The sequence below is a fragment of the Podarcis pityusensis genome (genome assembly GCF_964106645.2).
Source record: "Podarcis pityusensis genome assembly, chromosome: 2".
NCBI lineage: Eukaryota > Metazoa > Chordata > Lepidosauria > Squamata > Lacertidae > Podarcis > Podarcis pityusensis.
Genome location: NC_138029.1, coordinates 106,192,246 through 106,218,125, shown reverse-complemented (window position 1 = coordinate 106,218,125; position 25,880 = coordinate 106,192,246). Strand labels below are relative to the sequence as shown.

Below are 25,880 nucleotides of genomic sequence, written 5' to 3'. Positions count from 1 at the left end.
GCTGTAAGAAACTAATTATGGCGCAAGCCTCGGTGGACCTGATGAAAAGCTTATGCCATATAAAAAAAATAGAATTCTGTCATTTAAAGTGCCCAAAGACTCGACAACACCAAGGTTGGCAGAATCCCACTCCTACGATGCCCATCCCGGCTTTGGCTCCACCCGGAAGTCAGTCTATACTATAGTTCTATGTTTATTTTCCATCATGACATCACATCCTGGAAAACCGGGCGGACTTCCCCCCTCCCCCGCCCTCCAGGAAAGAATTCCGGAGTCGCCGGCGCCTGTGGTCGCCATGGAGACGCTCGAGAGCCGCCTGTCTGTCTCCGAGACCCTGGAGGCCTTGAACGCTGCTCTCCGAGGAGAGGCCGGGGTCGATGCTCGCGGCCCGGTCTGGTTCAAGGAGAGCAGCGCCCGGAACTTACGTAGCAGGGATTTCCTGGCTCCGCAGGCTGCCCTGATGGCGATGTTCGCGGACGGACAGGTAAGGGGGCGTGTCCTTCGCGAAAAGGGGGCGGGGCTGCCTTGCCTGTATCCATTTATTGGTATGCAAATAGTTAATTCCCCTGTGAGGTACCTGCCACCTCCAGCTGTCAGGTGGTGCTTTGTGATTTACTATCATTATTATTTCTGCATTACAGGGGGTTGGACTAGATGACCCTAGGGGTCTCGTACAACAATTCTATGGTTGTAATAATAATAATAATAATAATAATAATAATAATAATAAATTTATTATTTATACCCTGCCCATCTGGCCGAGCCTCCCCAGCCACTCTGGGCTGCTTCTAACAGAATATTAAAAACACAATAAAACATCAGACATTAAAAACTTCCCCAGCCTTCAGATGTCTTCTAAAAGTCAGATAGTTGTTTATTTCCTTGACATCTGATGGGAGGGTGTTTCACAGGGCAGGCGTCACCACCAAGAAGGCCCTCTGCCTGGTTCCCTGTAACCTCACTTCTCGCAGTGAGGGAACCGTCAGAAGGCCCTTGGCGCTGGACCTCACTGTCCAGGCTGAACGATGGGGGTGGAGACGCTCCTTCAGGTATACTGGGCCAAGGCTGTTTAGGGCTTTAAAGGTCAGCACCAACACTTATCACTCCATATTTTATTTATACTCCTCTTTCCAGCTATCTTAGACATTACTTGACTGGAGAAGTCACCTACTAATTCTTTCCCTGCAGCAGATTGTTTTAGTGAACTAGAGACCAGGTTTTGATACATCACCCACAGCATTTTAGCTTCGAAAGCCTAGCTGTGATCTATTTGTGCTTGAAACTTGGCTTGGCTTTTTTTTAAAAAATCTAACTACATGGTGAACTGCTTTGTTTCTGCTCCTGAACAGCCCAAACCAGGAGGAAGCCGACGCTCCTTGACTCTTCTGCCTTTTCTTGTATCACAACAGGTTCCCGATGGCGTTGCTGAGAGTGTGTCTTCACTTAAACGCCCAGGGTTGCCACCCGTCCGGAGTTGCCAAAAGAGCCCAGCTGGACTGACTGTGCAGTTAGAGAGGCCTGCTGTCTTTGAGCAGATCCTGAAAGCCATTCCTGTGTATGCGGAGCTCCCTCAGACTGCCCATGGGCAAAGCATCCTCCTGAACTGTGTGCCCCTGCACAGCTGCAAGGGCCTGAACTCGCTGAGTCTGAGTCACCTGAGAGCCATTTTGGTCACTGACCACCTCGCAGGCACACTCCGAGCTCAAGGGTTAGTAGATGCAACTCGATGAACCTATTCTAATTGTCAGTCACGGATCCAGGAACATGTGTGGCTTTCTTATGTGTTTATTACAACTTTACACACAATGAGAAGTAGATGCAACAATGTTCAGTGGGGCTGTCTTTTAAGTAGGCATGCAGACGATTGCAGCATTTGTCCTCCCCACAGTTCAAAGCTGCTTATATAGCTGTGAATGTGCTGTGTTTTGGAGAGAACAGTACAGTGGTACCTCGGGTTAAGTACTTAATTCATTCCGGAGGTCCGTTCTTAACCTGAAACTGTTCTTAACCTGAAGCATCACTCTAGCTAATGGGGCCTTCTGCTTCTGCTGCGCCGCCAGAGCACGATTTCTGTTCTCATCCTGAAGCAAAGTTCTTAACCTGAGGTAATATTTCTGGGTTAGCGGAGGCTGTAACCTGAAGCGTATGTAACCTGAGGTACCACTGTATTGTCCTTTCTAGGACTTCGGCAACATTCTGAGAATCTTACCTGCTTTTTAAGAGAGCTCTTGGTTCTGACCTTCATTTTTGTAGAGGAGAAGTTCAGTTTTGGAAAGCAGTGCTCTGCCGTCAAGCCTTTAAATACAGCACTCAGTCCATACTGGACCTTTAGCTGTTCTTTGTGTAGAATATGGAGAGTTTTTCTTCTGCTCACTTTGACAGTTGTATGGCCAATGTTATGTGTGGTTCTTTGCCTTTCAGGATGGATGTACACCTGGTCCCATCTTCGGTTGATGAGGAAATCCATAGATTCTTGCATCGGCTACGAGTTGAGTGGCCTTCAGGTTTGGAAGCCTCCCAAAGCCCTGAGGATATTCAAGCCATGAAGGAAAATCTTCGCCAATGTTCTCATGCCACTTTTGACCAGACGGAGCAGAATGCGTTTGTGTGCAAAGTGCATTTGAAAGGGTTCCTTAAGGAGGAACAGGAAGACTTGGAGGGCTATGACCCTAATGTGGACGTCTTTCTTGGTAGGCGCTTTATTTTATCGTTTTTAAACAGATGCTTGCCTTATCCCTAAGACAAGGATCTTTTTGTATCTACCTTCACAACAATGTAGGTTGAGGATTGAGAAGATGATTTGCCAAGCTAATATGGGAGCCACTGTGGTGTAACGCTTAGACTTGGACTAGGGGACCCGGGAGAAAAAGGTTTTAATTTTTACTGAGTGACCTTGTGTCTGTCACTTTCACTTAGCCTAACCTATATAAAATAATTGGAAACCCAGTCCAATGCTGTTATACCAAGTCTAGTGACCTGACGGGTGTTTTTATCAAGGAAATAGCTGTGCCTGGATCATGGTTAAATTAGTTCCACTTGGTTGCACTAAGCCCTAGGAAACAAGAGCTCTAGAGCTGCAGAAGCAGACAGAGCAGAAACTGAACCTCCATCACACAATATTTCTTGAGAGCCATTGTGGCATTGTGGTTGGAGTGCTGGACTGGGGCTTGGACCAGGGTTCAAGTGCTAACTCAGACATGAAAATCACTGGGTAACCTGGGGCCAGTTACTGACCCTCAGCCCAACCAACCTCACAAGGTTGTTGTGAGGATATAATGGGTTGGGGCGGGGCGCATGGGGACAACCATGTATCCCACCTTGAGTTGTCTGTAGGAAAGGTGGGGCTGGGGCATTGTTTGGGGGGGTTGTTGCTGTTGGGGTTTTTTTGTATTTTCATTTTATATTTTGTTGTGATTGGCATGGAAAATTTTCAGCTTGGTTTTGCATTTTTAAAATTTATCGGATTATGAGTACTTTTCTTACGTTATAGTTATGTATTTTTTTATATGTTGTAAGCCACTTTGAGTGTGGTTTGAACTGTGGAAAGGCAGCATGCAAATAAAACTATGTATAATAATAATAATAATAATAATAATTCATTCCTTTTCAGTGACAGAGGAAAAGCTGCGTCATGTGGCTGAGCTGCAGCGTGTGGCCCTGCAGTGCACAGTGAGTAGACAGGTGAAAACCTTCAGCCAGGGGTGAACTGAGCAACCCCCTTGTGTGGTCTCTGCATCTCATGTGAGCTGCTGCTCTTTTGCAGGTGGCTGCACCAGTAAAGCACTGTTGCATTGTGCATGTGGTGAGCAGCGAGGAGGCCTTCCAGCAGCAGAAGGTGGACTTGCTATTGAGGCTGCTAGCCCCACAAGTGCTCACAGTTTCACAGGTGAGGAGTGCCCTTTCTTTCTAGGTACAAGCTGTGTGTAAAGCTCTTCCTGCTACGTTGGGTTGCTGCGGGGTCAGATTGGGACCGTGGCTTAGGGGAAGGGACTTTTACCTTTGACCTCACTGCAGCTCCATTTGGAATTTCCTCCTCCGTTTTTTTTCTTTTTTAAGAGAGGAGGAAAGCTCCCATTTATACCAATTGGGGAGCTTTCTTTCTGTTGCAAAAAGCAGGCATGTGGTGGTTGCGGGCAACTAATGCTTTGTTATCTATTTTTTCCCTAGAAACACCTTGTCTGTGGGCCTGTCAAAGTCACTCGCTGTGCCTCTGCCATGGGTGCTCTTCAGTATTTCCAGTAAGTTGCTTCTCTCTGCCAGGACCCTTCCTACACAGGACCCTTCCGCTTTGCTAATAACAGTGGAGCGGTTATTTTTCTGCAAGGACAAGCTGCCGATGAAAGCACGCTCTTGCTTGCGCTTACCTTCTGGGTTTTCTGCGCTTATCTTTTGGTCGCTCATGGAAATCGCTGCATTACAGCTGCTTAATAAGCAGCTGGTTTGTGATGCTGTCTCAAGCACTCATACTTGACTTTGGACAAACAGCTTTGTTTCCAGAGTCCTGAGTGTGGTGGGGCTCCTGGCATTGTGGTCCAAAAGAATGCATTGAGAAACTTTGCCGGTACAGTCATACCTCTTGTTACGTTCGGTTCAGGTTACGTCTTTTCAGGTTGCGTCCCGTGGCGACCCGGAAGTACCGGAAAGGGTTACTTCTGGGTTTTACCACTCATGCATGCGCAGATGCTCAAAATGATGTCACGCGCATGTGCAGAAGCGGCAAATCGCGACCCGCGCAGACGCAGGTTGCATTCTGCTCATATTGTGAACGGGGCTCCAGAACAGATCCCGTTCGCAACCAGAGGTGCCACTGTACTGAGCCTGCACATGTGGATGGGGTCTCTCTCCCCACCTTTCCCCACCAGCACTAGTATTATTCAGCATTTGGTTTTGCACCCGTGGCACTGTAGGTATGACATGTTCTCTTTTCTGAGGGGCTGCATCATCTCCTTGCTTACAGGCTGCGGAACTCCCAGATGTATGAGGCTTCAGTGCTGAAATATGGAGACCTCTCTCAAGGTAAAAGTTTGTCTCTTCATTTGTTGCGTGCTCTTCTGTCTCCTTGTTTCTGCTTCTGGGAGGTTTAGATGTGTCCTAACAGCTGGCACGTTGGGAGTTGTTCTTCCTATTATTCTGAGTTTCTTGCCCACTTCAGTTGGATGTCTTGCCCAACTGCTTGAAAAGGCTTTATTATGAGTCTACTGGGCTTTCCTTTTACCCTATCGGACAGGGGAACCATAAGCATTTCCTCCTGGATGCGCCCCAGCTCCCAAGTGGTCTCTTCCACCGAACGCTCCAGTTCCACTGAGCTCCATTTTAATTTACAGTATTTATAAATTACTTATCCAACAAATTTATAGCCGTGCTTTCCCCCGCCATAAAGGAGTCAGTCAGAGCAGCTTACAGAAATGAAAGCAAACATTAAAACAACGGTTAACCCAGTCATTGAAACATATCAAACTAAGAAACAGCAGCAAAAGAGAAGAGCCCTTAAGTGGTAATAGAATCAAAAGCTTCTTTTAAAAAAGGAATGCTTTCAATTATCAATGGTTTTGTAACTGCTGGTCCGTTTTTTTGGCTTCCTTCCTTTAGACGACACCTGGACGGAAACAGTTGGCGTCTTGACATCAGCTGCCATCCGGTTTGAGATGCTGAGCACGACCCATCGGAACCAGGTAAGCGGAGGAGTCCCTTTCAGGTGTGCTGCGTTCGCAGTCAGGAGGCGATTGGGTTGCTCATGGGTGGAAGTGGTATAATTTCAGCTGCGTGGAACTGCTTTCTTTGGGACTACAACTCCCATCATCCCTAGCTAACAGAACCAGTGGTCCGGTATGATGGGAGTTGTAGTCCCAAAAACATCTGGAGGGCCGAGTTTGCCTATGCCTGGTTTAAAACATGACTCACGCTTCATGTTGTAGCAGTTACCACTCCCTCAGTTTACTGTCCCAAGTTACAGCAGCTGGGAATGTCTCACTCCAAAACAAAACAAAAGAAAACCCATAACCCTTTCTTAACAGAGTAATTAGGTGCGCAGGTATGGGGACAGTGGGCAGAGGCAGTGCAACACTGGGGAGTGTAGATGAATTTGGGGACTTAGGAAGATAGCAAACTGGCTTAGAGTGAATCGGAAGAATGCAACAGGCAACTTTGGGCCAAGGGAAGGGGGTGGTGATTATCATCACCTTGACAGATGTGGATGTGATGGGCCATGAATAAAGGACAGTTGCAAATGAACAGACAAAATTAGCCTTATGCAGGCGGATTTGTCAGAATCCCTCTCTTCCAGGAGGAGGGAGTCTGGGTTGGCCTGGGCAAGGCCACCCTTTCTGGAAAGTGGAAATAGATAGATGGTGGCCGGTGCTCCCTTCACTTTCATTCTTTGGAGAGGAGCACCTTGGTAGCTTGTAGGGGAGGCCAGGGCCTTCTTGGGAATAGGGCTAGACCTGACATTCTGCGCCTGCTTCCACTCCCCCCACCCAGCATTGATTTTTGCATCATCCTCAGGTTCTCCTGGATGTGGAGGAGACCAGCATCTCCACCAAAGGGACCAAGAGTGGAGCCTTTGTGATGTACAACTGTGCTCGGCTGGCCACACTCTTTGAAACATACCAGCGGGCAGTAGAGCAAGGTGAGAGCTCTCCCCTCTTCACGCAGGCTGTGCCACAGCGGCCATGATTCTGTGAATTAGTTGACAATTGGCCTGGACCTTCCCTGAGAAGCTGGGGCAGTACTTAAGTCGCCTGATTCAGGATTCAAGGAAACAACTTGATTGTGGAGCTGTCGTGCTTGTGGGGTCCCGTTGGTCCTGGGACTAGGAGCAGCCAGCCTGCCATGGTTGTTATCATAATGAATTTTCTGGAGCAGGGAGGGTCCCTTGCATTGGCCAGTGATTTGTAGCAGGTGGCCAGAAACTATGGATCCTTGGCTTGGTTAAAAGCATTCAGAAAGGTACCCGATATTAAAACTTTCGCCATGTGTGGAATTGTGACACTTTCCCCTTACACACACACACACACACACACACACACACACACACCCCTCCTGACTACAAAGGCAGACTTTGAAACTTGCACGCAGTGTCTCCCAGACTTAGAACCCAGAAGGGCAAAGTGGTAGCTCTAGCGGTTGAGGGATGGTGTGCCCACACACTGCCTTCAGCTCATTTCTACTCAGCGTAGACCTGCTGGAATTAGTGAATTTAGGTTAGTCAAGTCTATTAAATTCAGTGGGTCTACTCTAGAGCAGAGCTCGCATTGACTATAACCCTTTATGTCTTTCTCCACGGCCCAAGCTCCTGTTCCCTTTTATGCATTGTTTATTGCTGCTCTCCCAAAATGCCACGCAGCCCTTTATTTTGCCCTTTAGAACTCCTAAATATTGCAGCTTCCCCACCCACTTTTTAGTTGCAGTTGGAATCCATTACAAAAAAACTGAGCAAACTTAGGAATGTTGGTTTAATCTGCATGGCTATCTGTAATTGGCAGGTTTGCAGTTTTGCTGCAGGAAATGTGAATCCTCTGGTATGGCTATCATTGCGTCCCCCAAAAGGCTTTTGCCTAAGATGCTCCTATGGTAACAAATTTCTCCCATCCAATTCCAGGTCTGTACCCAGCCTTTCCTCAACCTTCGGAGCTGAACTACGCATCTCTCAGAGAAGAGGTAAACAAAAGAATACAGTCGGCGACCATTTTAGGCACATCCAATTGATGCGAGGTTTTCAGTGCGTGGATCCTTTTGGACCTGGAAGAAGGCAGAATGGGGGCAGCGGGCATGTATACATGCTCCGCTGACAAGCACAGGGGCCAGAAATGGAACCCCTGTGTGAAATGGTCACCACCTGCACATCTATCCAGGCCTGCAGGGCTGCTCCTGTAGGATCAGCTGGATTTGTTGGGAACACAAACATCATTTGGCAGGTTGAGCCAAGTTAGGGCAACTGCTAGAAAGCATGGAGGGGGGTCTGAAATATGCAGAGCCGGCCCACCCATGAAGCGGGGTGAAGCAACCGCTTCAGGCAGCGGAAAGGCAAGAAGCGGTTCCCCTACAGACGCTCTGTGCTGCCCCCTGCAGGAGCAACCCAGGTAAGGGAGGCTTTGGCCGGAGCAGAGCAGCCGAGTATTCCACTACCCATCTTTGCTGCCCCTAGCGAATCTAACCCCCCCCCCCAGCCTGGTAGGGTGGCAAGGCTTTGCAAGGGCTTTTCCTCGAAGGGAAGCCCTTGCAGAGCCTCGCGCCCTCCCAACATTGTGGGTGCAGCAGCAAGGCGTTTTGCCTCGAGGGCCAAAACGTCTCGGGGCGCCCCTGAAAACATTTGTCTTGTCCAAACTTTCTTCTACAAAACAGGCCTCAAGACACCTGCCTTGCACAAATCAGCTCACGGAATCCAGACCGACGTGTGCTTCTATACCACAGTCAGGTGCTTGTGCTTCTTGTGTCTGAAATCTCATTGCTTGGTTCCCTTCTTGCCGATTAACAAACTGGGGGATGAGTATAGGTCTAATGATGATTTGGACTACAACCCCCATCAGCCCCAGAAATCACGGCCAGTGGTCAAGGATGATGGGAGTCGTAGTCCAAAACATCTGGTTGGGGAAGGCTGGCCTACTGAGACTCCCACATGTGTCTTCTCTTTCTGCAGGGCGAATGGCTTTTGTTGTTCAACAGTATCCTGCCTTTCCAGGAGATCTTGGGCCAAGTGATGCAGGTGCCCATCTCCAGCGCTGGGCTCAGAGTCACAGCCAGCACGGAGTCGGTGAGCTGAGTTTTCAGATACTGTGAGGTGGGGCTGTTGGGCTGCCTTCCCCCCTCCCCTTTATCAGTTTGGCTTCCTCTTATGGGTGTGCCCGTAGGTGAATCTGGCATCGCTCCGCTTTGCGTTGCAGATTTGCAAGTTCCTGATCCAGCTGAGCATGGACTTCAGTTCCTACTACAACCGGGTGCATATCCTAGGGGTAAGTGCTCTGGGAGGAGAGTCGCTGCGATATACAGTGAGTTGCAAGTCCACACTGCATCGGCTCAGGCTATTTCCATATAATGAACACCTGGCCAGAAAGGTGCATTCGCTACAAGTCAGGTAAACTTGTAATAGGCTTGTTTTGAAACATACTGATCTTGAATCCTCAAATCTGGATTCAAGGCTCGGTTTTTGTAGAGTTGCGAAGCCTAGGGAGTGGCCAGCTTCAGGTTTGTAGCTCCCTGACTTCGTATGCCAGAAAAGGTCTTGAGCTCTGTCCACCTGCAGACTGCTCCTTAGCAGCTATTTCGCTCCTCCTTTAAGCCAGGAAACTGAAATTAACGGTGGTGTCCTGTTGTGTCTGAACTTGGAACTACAGTTAATGATTTCCAAATAAGCCACAATCTGCAACCCATCTTTGAGCAGCTTCACATCTTTGCTTGCTTAGAAACCATCAATCATGGTTTCCTGGTTTGTACAGAACAGGAAACTATGGTGAACTTTGGCTTCCTTGTTTGTTTAACCATTTTCATAAAGGGAAGAGTGAGGTGCAGCTTGGGCATAACTTGGCATATTTTATTTATTTCTGAGTCAGGAGGCTGTGTTGGCATCTTCAGCCATCCATGCTAAGGCTGTACTATACCTAGTGGAAAAAAGAAGCCCCGCTCTATTTTATATCCTCTGCATATATTTTTTCTGCAAGAATCGTGATAAAGAGGAAGGGACGCAGGTGGTGCTGTGGGTTAAACCACAGAGCCTAGGACTTGCCGATCAGAAGGTTGGCGGTTCGAATCCCTGTGACGGGGTGAGCTCCCGTTGCTCAGTCCCTGCTCCTGCCAACCTAGCAGTTCAAAAGCACGTCAAAGTGCAAGTAGATAAATAGGTACCGCTCTGGCGGGAAGGTAAACGGAGTTTCCGTGCGCTGCTCTGGTTCGCCAGAAGCGGCTTAGTCATGCTGGCTACATCACCCGGAAGCTGTACGCCGGCTCCCTCGGCCAATAAAGCGAGATGAGCGCCGCAACCCCAGAGTCGGTCACAACTGGACCTAATGGTCAGGGGTCCCTTTACCTTTACCTTTAGTTTTGGAGCAGAAGGCTCCAAAGACTTCTGTTCCCACCATGTGAAGCTCATTTCTGAAGCTTTGCTAGCTAGAAGCATCCATTTAGGATGTACTAATATTTTCAAAACGTTAACTAAGGTGAAGAGGTAGACAAAAGGATCAGCTTTATGAGCCTAAACCCACAAGTGTAATTTGCCTTTCAGTGAGAGTGACAGGCATCAATTTAATAACTCAGAGTCAGCTGATGCTGTCACTGACACCGCTGTCATAGCATAGAACGCTGTCAATAACATAATTTCCAGCACATTAGCCTTCGTTCCCACGAAATTCAGGTCTACACAGCGCCCTCTGCATGATGAAGGGGGCCCTGTTCGTGCGCACTAATGGAGAAATGCACCTATTAAGGGAAGGCACAAACCCGCCACTCAGCCCTCAGAGCAGCGGAGAGTTGCACCAGGCCCCTGTGACGATCCTGTTTTTGCTCCCAACAGGAACCACGTCCCCACTTATTCGGTCAGATGTTTGCCCGGTTGCAGCTGATGAGAGCAGTGAGAGAAGTGTTCTGCAGTGCCCTGGCCACCCTCCACTTGCCTCCTCTGAGCCAGATCTGAGCAAGCCTGCAGGGGGTGACTACAGGCAACCAGCCCCAGCCCTCCCATTGGCCAGCTCTGTTGCGAGGAGCAATGGACAGCGCAGTCACATGATCAAGAATGGGGAGAGTGCGTGTGGCCTGTTGCTGTTGGACAATCACCCCTCACAGCTCAGCCTGACCCGGATACATGCAATGTTTTGGACTTGAACCAAAGCGACCTGAGCATGATGCTGGAGAGGAGAGAGGGCACAGACTTCGCCTACATTCCGGATGGTGGGGGCCTGATGAAATTCTTTGTGGAGCCAAAGTTGCGACATTCCAGTTAGGAACATAGAGGCTAAAAACTCCCCCCGGGGGGCGAGCCACAGGTTAAGCACTGTAGTGGTTGCATTGCTTTTATCCCTCCCATTTTGCTCCCAGCGGGCCGAAGGCACAACAAAAGCTGGCATATGAGCAATCCAAAAGAAAGCACAGAGGATGGATGCAAATGGTGGTTCACTGGTTGTTTTTATTCTGTTCTGAGCTGACTGACACCCCATCTAGGCCATGTCCTACCCACATACGGAAAATCTTTGGCACCCGTATCAGAAAAGAAAGCTTGTAAACGAAGTTGCATAGCCTCACACCAACACAGATGTCTGCCTGCCATTTGGGCAGAAGGCAAAGTTGTTGCTTAGAGCAGGTGGGGGTTTGTTGTCTATGGCAGTTGCAAAGATTTGCTCTGTGCATGCCAGGGTGGGCAGAGGCTCCTGTCTGCAGCATCAGCTTGCGGCTTAGGACAAGGATAAGGGAGGGAAAGAGGACTCAGATGTTGCCAGTGTTGGCAAATTGTCCAGCGTCTCCTGTTAGCAGCTTCATTGTGGAGCAGCGAGGCAAGCTGATGGAATGGGGGCTGTGCGTATCATATTTCTGTGGGCCCCACCATAACCGGGAGGATGCTCTCTCCAAGGCTCGAAGCTGAATTTAGCATATCTTCCTGTGAGAGGTGGTGCAAGTTGCCCGTTCCACCCACCGCACCTGGCGGCCGTCCCTCTTGTTTTGCACCCAGCGCCCCACAGGTAGGCCAGGGCTCGCTACTGAAGCTGCTTCATGAGGAGGCGGATGAGCTGCTGTCGCTGCACCCAGTACTGGGGGCCCTGATGTGGAGGCAGCTCAAAGAAGGAGAAGGTGAAATTGCGGCTGAAGTTGAGGTTGGTGATGCTGGGCACGGGCGGCAGCTTCACCCCCTGCCACTTGCTCCGGAAGTGCCTGGGCGAGCCTCTGCTCCGGCTTGCCTTCTGCTTCGCCTTGCCTTGGAGCTGCAGGGTCCTCGGCCGCTGCCCCCCTTCGGCGGCCGGCGCCTTCTCTCCGAGGTGGTCTTGGAAGAAGCTGCAGGAGCTGGGAGTTCCTGCTGCCGAGAAAGGGACACTGTGCAAGAAGGACACCACAGGCTTGAAAAGGGCATGGAAGGAGGTCTCGGACTGAGAGGGCCCAGTCCAGGGCGCCATGTCAGGAGTGCCCAAAGGGGCTGCTTTGGCGTGGGAGAAGCGGGCAGGGAGGCCTGGCAGCTTCTGGCCTGGTTTCTCTGAGGCGAGAGAAATGGGAGCAGAGCAAGTGTTAGTGAGGCGCGAGGCAGGAGACTCAAGCCCTGGGCTCAAGTGTCAGCCTGCACCCCTTTCCTCTGAGAAACAGAGGTGCTCCCTGCTCCCTCTGTTCTGGCTTGCATTCCCCGCAAAGCCCCTTGCCCCTGCATATGATCTCTGTGCCCTCCACAGAGGCCAGGGACCCAATGGACGCCCCAACATTAAGCAGCCCTAGAACCTGCTGCGTTCCCCTCACAGCAGCCCAGCCTCCTTCCAACTACCAGCAAGAGAGCATTAGCCCAGCGCCAGGCTCTCTGCAATCCTGCCAGTGGCAGGTGGGACAGTGTCAGACACCAGAGCCTCACCAAAGACCTTGCCTCCTTTGGGAATCTGGGGAAGAGCCATCCTGTTTTGCCTTGGGGTTAAAGGAGTCTGGGGAGCAGTTTTATTCTGGTGCTTGTTTGCAGCTCCTACCTGGACGTGGGGGGGGGGAGAGATATAGGAGATTAAGTTTTGTAGTTCAATAAAGCAAACAGCAATCTGTGAGAGACGGGTTGTGACTCTTGGGGTATAACACCTGCACATACTAGAAGAAGAGTTTGGATTTGATATCCCACTTTATCACTTCCCGAAGGAGTCTCAAAGCGGCTAACATTCTCCTTTCCCTTCCTCCCCCACAACAAACACTCTGTGAGGTGAGTGGGGCTGAGAGACTTCAGAGCAGTGTGACTAGCCCAAGGTCACCCAGCAGCTGCATGTGGAGGAGCGGGGAATCGAACCTGGTTCACCAGATTACGAGACTACCGCTCTTAACCACTACACCACACTGGCTCTCTATTCAGTTTCAGTCCCAATATGCAGCTATTGTGAGTCTTGGGCAGGTGTAAACGGGACTATGTGGACCTCAAACTCTCTCTTATTGGTGGGCAACTGTTTTGATGTACAGCAGTGGAGTTTGTACTGCTGGTCAAAAGAAGAAGAAGAAGAGTTTGGATTTGATATCCCGCCTTTCACTCCCTTTAAGGAGTCTCAAAGCGGCTAACATTCTCTTTTCCCTTCCTCCCCCACAACAAACACTCTGTGAGGTGAGTGCGGCTGAGAGACTTCAAGGAAGTGTGACTGGCCCAAGGTCACCCAGCAGCTGCATGTGGAGGAGCGGGGAAGCGAACCCGGTTCCCCAGATTACGAGACTACTGCTCTTAACCACTACACCACACTGGCTCTCAAAAGTCTTAGGAGAACACCACGAGCAGAAAGCATGCATTGCCCTGCTGCAGGGAGGAATAATACATAATCCTGATCATTCTATCTATTCCAGCAACTCTGTAATGGGACTTCAGTAAAGCTGGAGCATCTCACACAGTCCTGCAAGTACATCCCAGCCTCAGCTAACACACCCCTTGTTCAGCCTTGTCAATGGCCGGTCCTTTCCTCTGCCCTGAAACCAGTAAACCAGAATGGAGGGATGCAGAAGCACCGCCGGGCAGCTTTCTTCTCCAGCACAGGCTCAGTACCAGGGCTAGCGCCATGACCTAGTGAATTTTAAAGCCCTAAGGGTATCCCTTGTGTATCCTAATTGCCTAATGACAAGCGTAGCCAAAGTTGCTGGACTGCAGCGCCCATCACCTCTAACCATTAAGTCTGGCTGCCTGGGAGTTGCAAGGCCAACACCACCTGGAAGGCACTGTCTTACTATAAAGGAGGAGTGAACATTTGGCAAACGGTGCCCTGGAGCCAGGTATCCACCAGCAAACACAGCTGTGCTGTGAAGGCAGGAATATTCATGGATGCTGGTCCTCTGCATCAATGCCATCCTGACTTCTGACCTGCCTGAGTTTAATTCCCTGCAGAGATACATCTGTCCCTGGCAATGCACCAATATCTCCACTCTGCCCCACCAATAGGGCTTTCCCTACCTTCTCCAGCCAGCCTGTGCACTTCCTTTTGGGAGGATCTTCTCTGGTCCTTGCATGGCCCTGGCACCTCCTGAAGCCGGGGGTCACACTCATCCTCATGGCGCAGCCGGGGTGGGTGGTGACACTGGCTGTGGGCAGGGCTGAACCTCGCTGAGCCACCGAAGGGAGCAGGCCTGTTGCTTCCAGGGGTGCCATCTCCTGTGGCTGCTCTGAGCCAGCCCCTCTCTGCCTGGATTTGGGGACAAAGTGCGGCTGGAACGGCATTTTTGAGTGGACCGAACTGTAGCATCCCAGGTTTGTTGGTGGCAATGACAAGGAAGCAAGGTGGTCCACACAGCGCCTGGAGAGGTCTGGAACGGCCTGGAGAGCTTGCTACTCGGCGTCCTTCTGGTACCTACACCACTGGGTGAATCCCACTATCAGTGCAGCTTGGGACGGCATCGCCCTGTTTTGCAGCAAGCTCAGCTGTTCATCCAGGAGCCAAATAGATGGAAGGCCATTGGGAATCGGCAGTGCGTGACAGCAGCGCCCACGTGCTGAACTTGCAGACAAAGGGGCCTTGGTGTGACCTCCCCGTTGCTGCAATCTGGACCATGAAATATGCATGGCGCTGCTGGGGGGCCAGAAACCCCAGCCACTCCAGGGCTCAACCGCTGAATTATTGAGTGCAGGACAGGAGCAGCATACTCCGCGCAACCGAGCAAATCCCTCTGAACAGGTGCCACAAGCGGCAGCAGCCGAAAAGTGAAAAGTCCTGACTCGGAAGAGGAATCTTGATTGGTGGAAATAGAAATTGTGTTGGGGGGTCAGAGAAAACTCAAAAGCATTTCCTATTGTAATTGGGACGGACGGACAGAAAGCTAACCATTTCCCTGCAAGTCTGTACCTCCAGGATATTCTCATTCCATCCCAATTCCTGCACCAAACATGGATCATATGATTGAACTTCCCACCCCAATTCTACTCCATATGTTTTGTGTTTTTCATCTTGCGTTTTTATGCTGTGAACCGCCCTGAGATCTACGGATGAAGGGCAGTATGTATACAACTCTATTTTATTTATTTATTTTTTAAAAAAACACCATCTCTCACCTGGGTAGACATTCTGTGAACATCCCCACTCCTCCGCAGTCCTCTTCTATCAGTGCTACAGTCTAAATGGATGTCATTCAGCAGATGCACACAGGAATGTCGCTGCCCATTGAACTGACTAGCACCTGACACTCCAGTGATCTTGTAGCAATTCTGAGCCTGTAGGCAGTGGGACAAGAAACCCTCCTCCGCAATGGGAGGATGGGTCTTTAAGTTCTGTGGGCCCAGGGGACTGCAGGCACCAGGTGATCAGCTCTTTCTCCAAATCCATGTGAATGGGATTCATCTGGCCATCCTGCAGGCTGGGATTAGGTCTCCTTAAGGAGTAGGATCACAGCTCAGAGGCGGAGAACGTTATTTGCACAGAGAAGGTTCGATCCCCGGTATCGCCAGTTAAAATGATCAAATAGGCGGTGCAAGGGGAAAGACCCTGGAGAAACCCTGGGGCAGTTGGACAAAGAAGTCTGTCCTGGTATAAAGTAGCTTCCTATGTTTCTCCGCGGTAATCAGAAGAGGAGGCTGAAATCCAGGACATATATTTGCAAGGAAAAGGCATTTTAAGCCATTTAACCAGCGGAGGCAGAGGGACTGGCATCGGGTGGGCTTGATTTATTACTGCATTTCTCATCACAGGCCCTCTGTCAAAATAGGTTGGCGAAGCTCCGGTATGACTGCCCACAAGTCACAAGGCAAAGAAAAGCAGGCAAGCTATATCGTATCAGGGACAGTATCTGCATGGTTATGGCGGAAGCAGTTTCTCTCTGAAGAGAGGGGCAAAGTATTTTTATTTATTTATTGTTATTCCCGTTTTATGCTGTATTTTATGCTGTTTTCTGCTGCATCAATTAAGCGTTTTAAATTTGTTGTTAGCTGCCCTGAGCCCGGTTTTCTGAACCGGGAAGGGCGGGGTATAAATAAAAAATTATGATGATTATTATTTATTATATTTCCTACGGCCCTTGCTGCTTTCGCATGACAGCCCTCTGTGCCCTGGTTGGTGTTGGTGCTGACCTTTAAAGCCCTAAACGGCCTCGGTCCTGTATACCTGAAGGAGCATTTCCACCCCCATTGTTCAGCCCGGACACTGAGGTCCAGCGCCAAGGGCCTTCTGGCGGTTCCCTCATTGCGAGGAGTGAGGTTACAGGGAACCAGACAGAGGGCCTTCTTGGTGGTGGCATCTACCCTGTGGATGTGAAGGAAATAAGCAGCTATCCTATCTTTAAAAGACATCTGAAGGCAGCCCTGTTCAGGGAAGTTTTTAATATTTAATGCTGCACTGTTTTTAAAACACGATTGGGAGCCGCCCAGAGTGGCTGGGGAAACTCAGCCAGATGGGCGGGGTATAAATAATAAATCATCATTATTATTATTATTGGTCGCTCAAACTCCTCTGCACCCCAACAGAATTAGGCGGCTGCACAGCCCACACTCCTTCATACACCATTTTCTGTTTCTGCACCTAGCACATCTAGGCTGCAGCGGAGGATCTCCAGCCCCTGCCCACAGATCACGCTGTGGCAGTCACGGGCCTCAGCCTCCCAACACTCCAGGCCAGCCACATCGGCCACGTGGCAGAATTTGCTGCTGACGAAAGACAGGCTGTCCTCGCAAAGGTGCCAGAGCGTCAGCCGCTGGTCCACCGAAACTGAGAGGAGAAAGTCCGGCTGCAGGAGCCTCACCCCCGTCACGTGAGCTGCATGGGCGCAGAGCCTCAAGGAGTTTCTGAGAAGGCGGATGCCGGTCCCGGCGACGGCTTCCTGGTCGGCGTCGCTTCCAGCATCCACTTCAACAGCGCTGAGAGAGATGGAGCCGTCATCGCTGCCACTGGCCACTAGGAAATGCCCGGCAGCTGCTTGCTGGATGTGGAGGCTGTTCACTCCACAGCTGTGAGCCTGGAGGGTCAGGATTGGGGTACCCAGGTCTGGAAAACACACACAGGCAAAGGAAGTGTACAAGGCTGGGAGTAAGCGCAAAGGGTGATATACACTTGAAAAAGAAGGAGGGTCTTTTTCTTATACGCGACATCTGCAGCAAGAATCCTGGAGGCTAAGTATTGGAAAGGGAATCAGTTACCCACTAGGAGAGAGTGGTTATGTAAGCTTTCAGAATACTTAGAATTAGCCAAATTGACAGACATAAGACAAAAACCAAAAAGTGAAGTAAAAAAAGAACGTGAGTGCCTAAATGAATACCTTAAAAGTCAAGGTTTGAGGACAGAAATCTGGCTGAGTCTGGAATAACCTTGTGAAGTGAAAGGATAAGAAAGAGGGATTTATATTGAGATGATAGGATAGAGATGATAAGGAAAACAGGAAGACACAATGAGAGCTAAAGGAGGTGCTGTGGGATTGGTGGAAGTCAATGTTTGTTTTTCTTTTTAGTGTTTATATTATTAGCTTGTAAGATATGGATTTGTTTTTTTGGTGTGTTTTAATGTTGGTTTTTGTGTTTTGTGTATTGTTATTTTTCTGTATCTTTCGTGTTGTTGTTGTGTGGAAAATACTAATAAAATTTATATATTTTAAAAAAGAAAAGAAAAAGGAGGGTCACAAACAGGGTGAGCAGGTACGGGGGACTCCCTGCTTCTGAATGGGGCAACTGTGCCCCTGAAGGACCAGGTGCGTGGCCTGGGGGTCATTTTGGACTCACAACTGTCCATGGAGGTGCAGGTCAACACTGTGTCTTGGGCGGCTGTCTAGCTGCTCCATCTGGTACGTCGGCTGAGACCCTATCTGCCTGCAGACTGTCTCACCAGAGTGGTGCATGCTCTGGTTATTTCCCGCTTGAATTACTGTAATATCCTCTACGTGGGGCTACCTTTGAAGGTGACCCAGAAACGACAACTAATCCAGAATGCGGGTGCTGGGACCATATAACACCGGTCCTAAAAGATCTAAATTGGATCCCAGTACACATTTCCGAGCACAATTCAAAGTGCTGGTGTTGACCTTTAAAGCCATAAACGGCCTCAGCCCAGTATACCTGAAAGAGCGTCTCCACCCCCATCATTCAGCCAGGATACTGAGGTCCAGCACCGAGGACCTTTTGGAGGTTCCCTCCTTGCGTAAAGTGGAATGCTCTTCCAGCAGATGTCAAAGAGTTAAGCAAATATATAAATTTAGACATCTGAAGGCAGCCCTGGTTTGGGAAGGCTTTAAGATTTGAATTGTATTTATTTTTGCTTTATTCATTCTTTCATTGGGAGCTGCATCCCCATAGTGGCTGGGCAACCCAATCACATGGGCTGAGTATAAGAAATAGAATCATGGTATCACAGAGTTGGAAGGGACCACAAGGATCATCTAGAGAGCCAGTGTGGTGTAGTAGTCAAGAGCAGTAGACTCGTAATCTGGTGAACCGGGTTCGCTTCCCCGCTCCTCCACATGCAGCTGCTGGGTGACCTTGGGCCAGTCACACTTCTCTGAAGTCTCTCAGCCCCACTCACCTCACAGAGTGTTTGTTGTGGGGGAGGAAGGGAAAGGAGAATGTTAGCCGCTTGGAGACTCCTTAGGGTAGTGATAAAGCGGGATATCAAATCCAAACTCTTCTTCTTCTTCTTCTTCTTCTTCTTCTTCTTCTTCTTCTTCTTCTTCTTCTAGTCCTACCCCCTGCAATGCAGAAATCTTCGGCCCAACATGGGGCTCAAACCCACAGCCCTGAGATTAAGTCTCATGCTCTACCCCAGGCTTCCTCAACCTCGGCCCTCCAGATGTTTTTGGCCTACAACTCCCAAGACCCCTAGCTAGCAGGACCAGTGGTCAGGGATGATAGGAATTGTAGTCTCAAAACATCTGGAGGGCCGAGGTTGAGGAAGCCTGCTCTACCCACTGAGCTGTCCCGGTTATATAATAAACAATAACAACTTTAAGGGTGCACGAACAGGGCAGTCAACACAACCACCTACCCAGAAGCTTCATTTCTGTGCCTTCCGCCTTCAAGGCCTCTGCAGCAAGCTTAAGAGTAGGGGCAAGATCCCAGAATGCAATGCTCCCGTCGGTGGCAGCGCTGCTCAACAAGTGCCTTCTATAAAAGAAAGATGAATGGGTAAAATTAGCTTTCTAGGGCCTGATGGGTCGGCAGTAGTAAACTCAGGGGAGGTGCATCTCAAGCACACCGGGGGTGGGGTGTAGCCACTCCATCTCACCTTCCTCCACCTGCTGTCTTACATGCAAACGCCTGGACCTTCAGGACGCAGTGCTGATGGTGAAAGGATTCTGCCACAAGCCGCAGCTTCTGGGCATGCTCAAGCAGCAGGAAGAGGCTATGCAAACATGAGAGCAGTGAAGTCAGTACAAGGAAAAGAGTCTCCAACTTTAAAGAGGAGGAAAGGGCCACATCCTTTGTACCAAGGGCTACAGCTTCTTTTCTGTTCATGTTCCCTTCTCTAGTTTGGGGAAAGTGCTGCTCCGGGAAACGTAGGAAGAAGCATTTACTCCATTCTGCCCCTCGTCTTCCCATCTCTGGATTTTTGCCAGGCAGGTGGGAAAAGCCCACCCCAGCTATACAGGCCCCTAAAAGGGAGAGCCCAACCATCTTCCTTACCGGACAGAGCCATCACTGCAAGCAGCAGCTAGGAACAGCAAGGGACCAGGAAGCTCTGGGTTCTCCACACCAGCCAGGACCTCAATAGACATATACCTGGAACACAGAAGTTATCAGTTACCTTCTCTGAGACACACTATCCATACCCAGAGCAGTGAAAAAGTTACAAACACACACACAAAAGCTGGAAAGTGGCACGTGTTCCCTACTATGGACTCGGCGCCCAAAGTCCTCCCTATTCTCTCTGTACTAATGTATTCTTTAGCACGAGTACAGCAGAACAGGGAAGGGGGGAATTCTGAGACTGGAAAATTAAGCAAACAGACCTTTATATATTTTTTGCTGCTGTTATTCACATTGTTTTATCCTACTGGTTTTGTTTTTAATCTCCTGTTGCTACAATATTGTTAGACCCGTCTCCGTATTTTGGATTATTATTATTAATTTGATTTCTCACCCGCCTGTCATCATCTGATTTTGTGCTTTTTAATAATACTGTGAACCACTCTGAGATCTGTGGATGAAGGGCAGCATACAAATTTGATAAATAAAATAAAATAAACAAGATCTGAGGGCGGGTTACAGCCATTTAAAAATATGTTAAAATAAGTTTAAAACAAATTGCAGCCAAAATAATTGGGTAGGGTCTAGTCTAGTCTATGTCTGTCTGTCTGTCTGTCTGTCTGTCTGTCTGTCTGTCTGTCTATCTGTCTATCTATCTATCTATCTATCTATCTATCTATCTATCTATCTATCTATCTAAAGTCTTCCAGGCTGGATGTGAATATTGTGCCCACTTGTGTGACAATAGGAAAAGCCTGTGTGTGTGTGTGCTTGTGTGTGGGGGGGGTGTTTGTTGGTAAAGGGGTTAGCAAGAGAGGGTGCAGGTTTCACATTCCCTATATGAGCATCAATAACATCCCCAGTGTGGGTTGACTGCTCTTTGAGAACCCAGGACCCTTGCCTAAGAATACACATTCCTGGGAAAGGCCACAGCTACTACCTGGTCTCTGGGTCCATTTTGACGAGCTTGTGCCTGTTCTTCCTGCGGTCCCACTGCTCATCCAGGCGGTGAGAAGCCACGTGGACCAGCTGATGGACCACACCGCCGCTAGAGCCATGGCTGGGGCTGAGCAGAATCCGGTAACACTCAATCTGGGCACGTCCTCCAGCTGAGAAGAGGATGGCAGAGATCCCTCCTGCCTTGGGCTGAGTGTCCTTGGCCACAGCCAGAGCTCTCACGCTTGAGATGTGGTCTCCCAGAGCCGCAAGCTGGGTCACCGTACGAGACTGCGCCCTGTAGGTCAGAATATTGACCGTGCCGTCCTCGCTGCCGGTGGCAAGGGTGCTCAGCGGCTCCTGCCCGGGTGCCTGCAAAACCCCGATGTGGCAAACGCATGTCAGTTCCCGCCCGTGCAGGGACTCCTTGAGGATGCGCTGCCCGCCTTGTGCGTCTTGACTTTGGTGCACCACCACATCCCCGGATTTGACGTAAGCAAAGGTTCCCACCTGGAGGCAGTGGGCGTAGCTCCAGGAGCGGTGGCCGCCACCGCAGGCGACAGACAGCAGCATCTCGTTGCTGCTGGCGCTCCAGAGAACAAAGCAGTCAGCGTGGAAGCCCAGCACCCACATGCTCCCATCGGGGCCGAAGCGCAGCTCCTCCAGCCACTCCAGGCCCTTGCATGGCCTGTGCTTCCTCAGCACGCGCAGCTGGCGGCCTTGCACCTGCAGCTGGCGGTAGCAGCTGTCCCGGCCGGTGCTGTAGACGAAGTCCTGGTGGCAGGTGATGGAGGTGACGCTCAGCTTTCCATGTAGGCCAAAGAGCAGAGAGACGGGGCCCTCAGCGAGCGGCTCTTCCCCTGTGAGAGGAAAGGCCGGGCCAGGCAAACCGGAGACCTCCTCTGGGTCCGAGGAGCCGACTCCTGCTCCTCTGCTCAAGGCCTGAGCTGGCTTGCACTCAAACAGCATGAGGGAGCCCCTGCGGTCGCCGCAGAGCAGCCGCTCTCCCTGGGGCGTGAAGGCGGCGCACGTGTGCCATCGCTGCTTGCAGAGCGGCAGGCGGAAGCATCGCTTCACCATCACAGCGACTCCCTCGGGTGGGCCAAGAGAGACCTCCAGCCACAGCAGGGAACCGGCTGCTCCAGAAACGAAGAGGCTGCAAGCGCCAGGATCCTGCCCTGTGTAGGAGGCCCAACTCAGGCTGTGCACTTTCCCCTCGAACAGCTTCAGCTCCTTGCTTTCTGCAGGGCTGCAGAGAGGGAAGACTTTAACCTGTCCCAACAGGTTGCCCATGGCACACACCGCGACGCCGCTGATGAGCACGGAGACTTCCAGGAGGCTGTAGGACCGATACGCAGCATCTTCAAGGACCAACGCCCAGGCTTTAGAGGTCAAGTCATAGGCGTAGACGGCCCCAGCGTCCGTCATCACAAGGAGGTGGTTTACATCCACCAGCTTCACCGCTCTGGGAGATCCTTTTCTGCGAGGTGAGGGGAAGTCCAGCCGCACAAGGCTGTTCCCGCCGTCGCCCTGCCCTTTAAGGAGCCACTGCCTGATGCCAGAATCGGCCCCGCCTGTGAACACCCAGCCCCGCCTCTTGTGGGCGGCGACTGCCCGGAGGCCGCGCCCCTTGTGCCCTTTGAAACGGTGAACGATCTCGCCCTGGTAGTTCCACACGAGGCAAGCGGCGTCTTCTCCAATGCTGAGGATGTAACTGCTGAGCAGGCGCACCGCCCAGACCCGAGACTGGTGCCCGTAGCACACCAGCAAGCATGGGACAGGGTCAGGGGGCGACCTGAGGTCGCCGACGCCCCACAACCGCAGGCTCCTGTCATCTGAGGCCGAGGCCAAGATGCTTTTGCTCTCAGAGAAACAGATGCTGAAGATGACGCCCTTGTGCCCGTTGATCCTGCTTCGGGGCTTCACCCTGCCTGTGTCGTCCGGCGGGTCGGCTGCGCGCCAGACCACCAGCTGGTTAAAGACTGTGCCAGCCACCAGCACCAGCGTGTCCCAGCTGCTCCCAACCAGGTGGGCTGAGTAGAGGATGCACTTCTCCTGGCAGTGCACTTCTCGAAGGGTCCTCTGGCCAGCGCAGTCATACAGTGCCAGTGAGTTGTGGCCCAGGGCTAACGCCACACAGCCAGGTGCCTCCAACCACTGCAGGTCCCAGATCCAGTCGTGCAGCTCGCGGAAAGGAAAGAGTTTGGCTAGTTTTGCCGTGCCGCCCTGGAAGCTGAGCTCTAAAACGACGAGGCCTTTGCCTCCAAAGACAGCTAGGGTGGTTGGTCCTGGGGCCGCATCCTGCTGCTCCTTGATACCATGGACATTATGGTTTCGAAGGACCTTCTTATGGCATCTTGATGACTGGCTGGCATCAGGCTCCAGGGAGTAGATGGCAAGGTAGGGTCCTTCACCTGGAGGAAAAGAGGCTAGAATCACCTCATTTGATCTATATATATAGTGTACTCTTCCCAGTAGCATCCATCCTCACAAACATGATCCACACACAACCTCCATACCAGGCCAGGTACACCTTCAGCAGCGCCTGGTCCCAATATGAAAGATACACCAAGGCCGAATCTGGTATTGCTTCTGATGGAGGTTTCGCACGGCCTCTTGTCAAACTGTCCCTGTGGAATCACGTTACCCACAACTTTTGCCTTGCTTGATATGGGAACAGGTTTCTGATAGATCCCCCACTTCCCATCATCTCTAGGAGCATCATTTCCCCAGCAACAGGACTTATGAAATCCAATAAACCAGCTTGCAGGAGCTCTGGGCTCCTCCCCTGAGTTGGTGCCTGCCTGTCCCACTGTAATGCACTATCTTGCTGTGATTCCTGCTCTGCTTGGCTATTCAGCTGGGTAGAACCTGGCTTTGAAACAAGCCCTCCATTATCATGTTTCATTTCACCAAGTGTTCAGTGCCATGGTGTGGTATCTGACACACTTGACATAATGTTACCCATTGCCCACCGGAAAGGACTCTGCTCACCAGATGTTGCAACTCACACCACCCCTGACCACAGCTGCGGCTGTTGGGAGTTGGGACTCCAGCAACACGGGAAGGCTACCTTCTGGGCTGCCATTGCCCCAGGATATTCTGGCCCTACCGCATACCTGCAACAAGGTGATCATCCACAATCTCCAGAGCTGTGATAGGAGCCAGCAGCAGTTCAGTTTCCATCGCTGAACAAGGATCGGAAGTGAGGGCTCCTGTCGATTTGCTTCCTCTTACATAAGACATCTGAGGAAGAAGGGGGTGGGAAGAGTAATAAATGCTGCAGATATTCCACAGCTTGAGGTGATGGATACAGAAGTAAGCTGCTTTTTGGCTTGGAAGGTAGAAATTGTTTGGAGCGGGATTAGAGCTACTCCAGATAAAAGTCAGCATGGTCTAGCTAGCAGGTAACTCACATCACTGAGCACTAGGGATGGGGTGGGAAACCTTGTTCCCTGGCCTAATTTCATGCAGATAGGAAGGAAGGAAAAATGGAAGAAAAAGGGGTAGCCAGGAAGAAGGAAGCGAACCGGGAGAGAGAGAAGGGAGTGCATTGTCCACTTTTTGCTCCAATTTTACCCACCACCACCAGCCATGTGCCCCCCCCCAACTACCCCTGAGGGAATGCAGCCCTTGACAATAAAAAAGGTCCCCACCCCTGGCATGCAGGGATGAGATGCCACCTGCTAGAGAGAGAGCAAATGTAAATGCTGTTCTCGGTTTAGATCCGAGAGGCCTCTGTTCAAATCCCACCTCAGCCAAAGTCTTGGATGAAAGATGCTTTGCTGGTTCTAACCAAAATCTGTACAATGGGAACAAGCCAACTTTGCTCAGTTCTTATGACAAAGAAATGATTTAACCTCCGAAGCACTTGGTAAACGACCGGGCTTTTTATTTGATAGTAAAAGTGGTCTGAACAGGAGTGTACTTGCCCGTTCTGAGAAGCCCCTGGATGCCGCTGCACAACAGTATTTTTTGTGTGTGGCAAACTTTTGGTCAGCTTCTTATATTGGCAGATACGAAACAAAATCAGGGAGGGCCGTTGATTGAATATATAAATGGGAGAGACTGGATAAATGAGCGCGCTCGCCGTGGAGGAACAGCAGGCACAGAACGAATGGGATGCTTAAGCCGGAGAAACTGCGGATTTGTTGGGACACATTACTGCCCGAAGTGGAAAGGGCAACACACTTATTGTGGCAGAAGCTTCCACAGACCAGGGCTTGCAGGAGGGAAAGTGGGCGTGCATGCGGCAGTGCGGAGGGAGGCTACCTATAGTCGGCAGCTGCATGAGGTTCAAGTCAGGGATGGGGGGAGTCTTGACCCAGCAACACCTGGGCGCCCCCAGGACCCCGTCCTGGTTTAAGCCACAGAATGCTTCTAGCCTAATGCTTAGCGAAGCGGGGGCGCTGCAGCCAGAGCTTCGTGCACAGCCTGGGGAAGAGGCAGGGAAGGTGCGCGCACACGCTCGCAGAAGCCAGACCCGCGTGGCAGCGCCGGGAGGGAGAGAAGCAAAGCAGGGGCCACCATATCGCGAGAAACCAGGTCGCCCTACCTCGCTCTCTCTCGCGCGCGGGCGCAGACCCCATGAACCAATTGGGAGGCATCTTCCGAGCTCCGAAGACACGGAGGGATGCTATTGGCCAACGGAAGTTCTCTCCCAGGCCGCCGAGACTGATTGGTAGTTAAAGGCCGGCAAAGGCAGGAAGATAATTTCTTAAAGCCACAGCTCTATCTAAATAGATAAATACTGTATATACATAGCTATATTAAGGCAAAAGGTAAATAGAAAACCTTTATAGCTATACACACAGTACACATAATATGTACACACACACACACACACACACACACAGTATGTGCATATATGTGCCAAAACAAGAAGAAAATAAAATTTAAAATAAAATAAAAGTAAGGTTACCAGCTGACATTAACAGTGATAATTTCCCATCAGTGGGGGGGGGGGGGGGTTTAAGTTACTTGAAAGAACACTGTAAACAACTGAAAACATTGGCAGGTTTTTAAAAACACTTGCAACGAAGTGAGAATTATGATAAAAATTGAGATTTAAGAAAATATGGAAAATATGATATGATGCAGTTTGAAAAGAATATCTGGGGAAACTACGGATGGGGTGGAGGGAAGTTTGGGGATTCTGAGAATCCTA

General features: G+C 50.5%; 3 protein-coding genes across 5 annotated transcripts; 1 reads left to right on the top strand and 2 right to left on the bottom strand.

Annotated features, from left to right (window-relative positions):
• Positions 1 to 224: 224 nt before the first annotated feature.
• Positions 225 to 11,090, top strand: DALRD3 (DALR anticodon binding domain containing 3). Its single transcript, XM_080995745.1, has 13 exons — positions 225 to 484; positions 1,410 to 1,708; positions 2,422 to 2,690; positions 3,611 to 3,669; positions 3,764 to 3,886; positions 4,168 to 4,238; positions 4,958 to 5,016; positions 5,590 to 5,672; positions 6,502 to 6,625; positions 7,598 to 7,656; positions 8,636 to 8,749; positions 8,880 to 8,948; positions 10,502 to 11,090. The coding sequence occupies exons 1-13, from the start codon at positions 296 to 298 to the stop codon at positions 10,619 to 10,621; spliced, it is 1,638 nt and encodes a 545-aa protein (XP_080851871.1). The 5' UTR covers positions 225 to 295; the 3' UTR covers positions 10,622 to 11,090.
• Positions 11,091 to 12,749, bottom strand: LOC308471640 (uncharacterized protein; the record flags this gene model as incomplete). The annotated part of the gene is made up of 2 exons (XM_080995911.1): positions 11,091 to 12,166; positions 12,530 to 12,749. The coding sequence occupies 2 exons, from the start codon at positions 12,747 to 12,749 to the stop codon at positions 11,676 to 11,678; spliced, it is 711 nt and encodes a 236-aa protein (XP_080852037.1). The 3' UTR covers positions 11,091 to 11,675.
• On the bottom strand, positions 11,091 to 25,315 carry WDR6 (WD repeat domain 6). 3 transcript variants are annotated; one of them, XM_080995637.1, is made up of 9 exons: positions 25,269 to 25,315; positions 23,833 to 23,959; positions 20,718 to 23,127; positions 19,715 to 19,810; positions 19,317 to 19,433; positions 19,077 to 19,195; positions 16,632 to 17,093; positions 14,081 to 14,852; positions 11,091 to 12,638 (listed from the first exon to the last, which is right to left on the bottom strand). In XM_080995637.1, exons 2-8 carry the CDS (start codon positions 23,957 to 23,959, stop codon positions 14,542 to 14,544), a joined length of 3,642 nt encoding a protein of 1,213 aa, XP_080851763.1. In that variant the 5' UTR covers positions 25,269 to 25,315; the 3' UTR covers positions 11,091 to 12,638; positions 14,081 to 14,541. The 3 variants fall into 3 exon arrangements, with proteins under 3 accessions (XP_080851763.1, XP_080851762.1, XP_080851764.1); XM_080995636.1 differs by lacking the exon at positions 25,269 to 25,315 and having other exon boundaries at positions 23,833 to 25,254; XM_080995638.1 differs by lacking the exons at positions 11,091 to 12,638; positions 25,269 to 25,315 and having other exon boundaries at positions 14,714 to 14,852; positions 15,173 to 17,093; positions 23,833 to 25,254.
• Positions 25,316 to 25,880: the final 565 nt, after the last annotated feature.

What these genes read in the sequence shown, in the direction of transcription:
- DALRD3 (XM_080995745.1), top strand. Translation starts at nt 296, where the DNA reads ATGGAGACGCTCGAGAGCCGCCTGTCTGTCTCCGAGACCCTGGAGGCC. An exon ending in TCACAGCCAGCACGGAGTCG is followed by an intron (nt 8,750 to 8,879) that starts GTGAGCTGAGTT and finishes TTTGCGTTGCAG; the next exon opens with ATTTGCAAGTTCCTGATCCA. An exon ending in ACCGGGTGCATATCCTAGGG is followed by an intron (nt 8,949 to 10,501) that starts GTAAGTGCTCTG and finishes TGCTCCCAACAG; the next exon opens with GAACCACGTCCCCACTTATT.
- WDR6 (XM_080995636.1), bottom strand. Translation starts at nt 24,106, where the DNA reads ATGCTGACTTTTATCTGGAGTAGCTCTAATCCCGCTCCAAACAATTTC. An exon ending in AAGACAGCAGGTGGAGGAAG is followed by an intron (nt 19,196 to 19,316) that starts GTGAGATGGAGT and finishes TTTCTTTTATAG; the next exon opens with AAGGCACTTGTTGAGCAGCG. An exon ending in CTGCAGCCTAGATGTGCTAG is followed by an intron (nt 14,853 to 16,631) that starts GTGCAGAAACAG and finishes CCACCAATCAAG; the next exon opens with ATTCCTCTTCCGAGTCAGGA.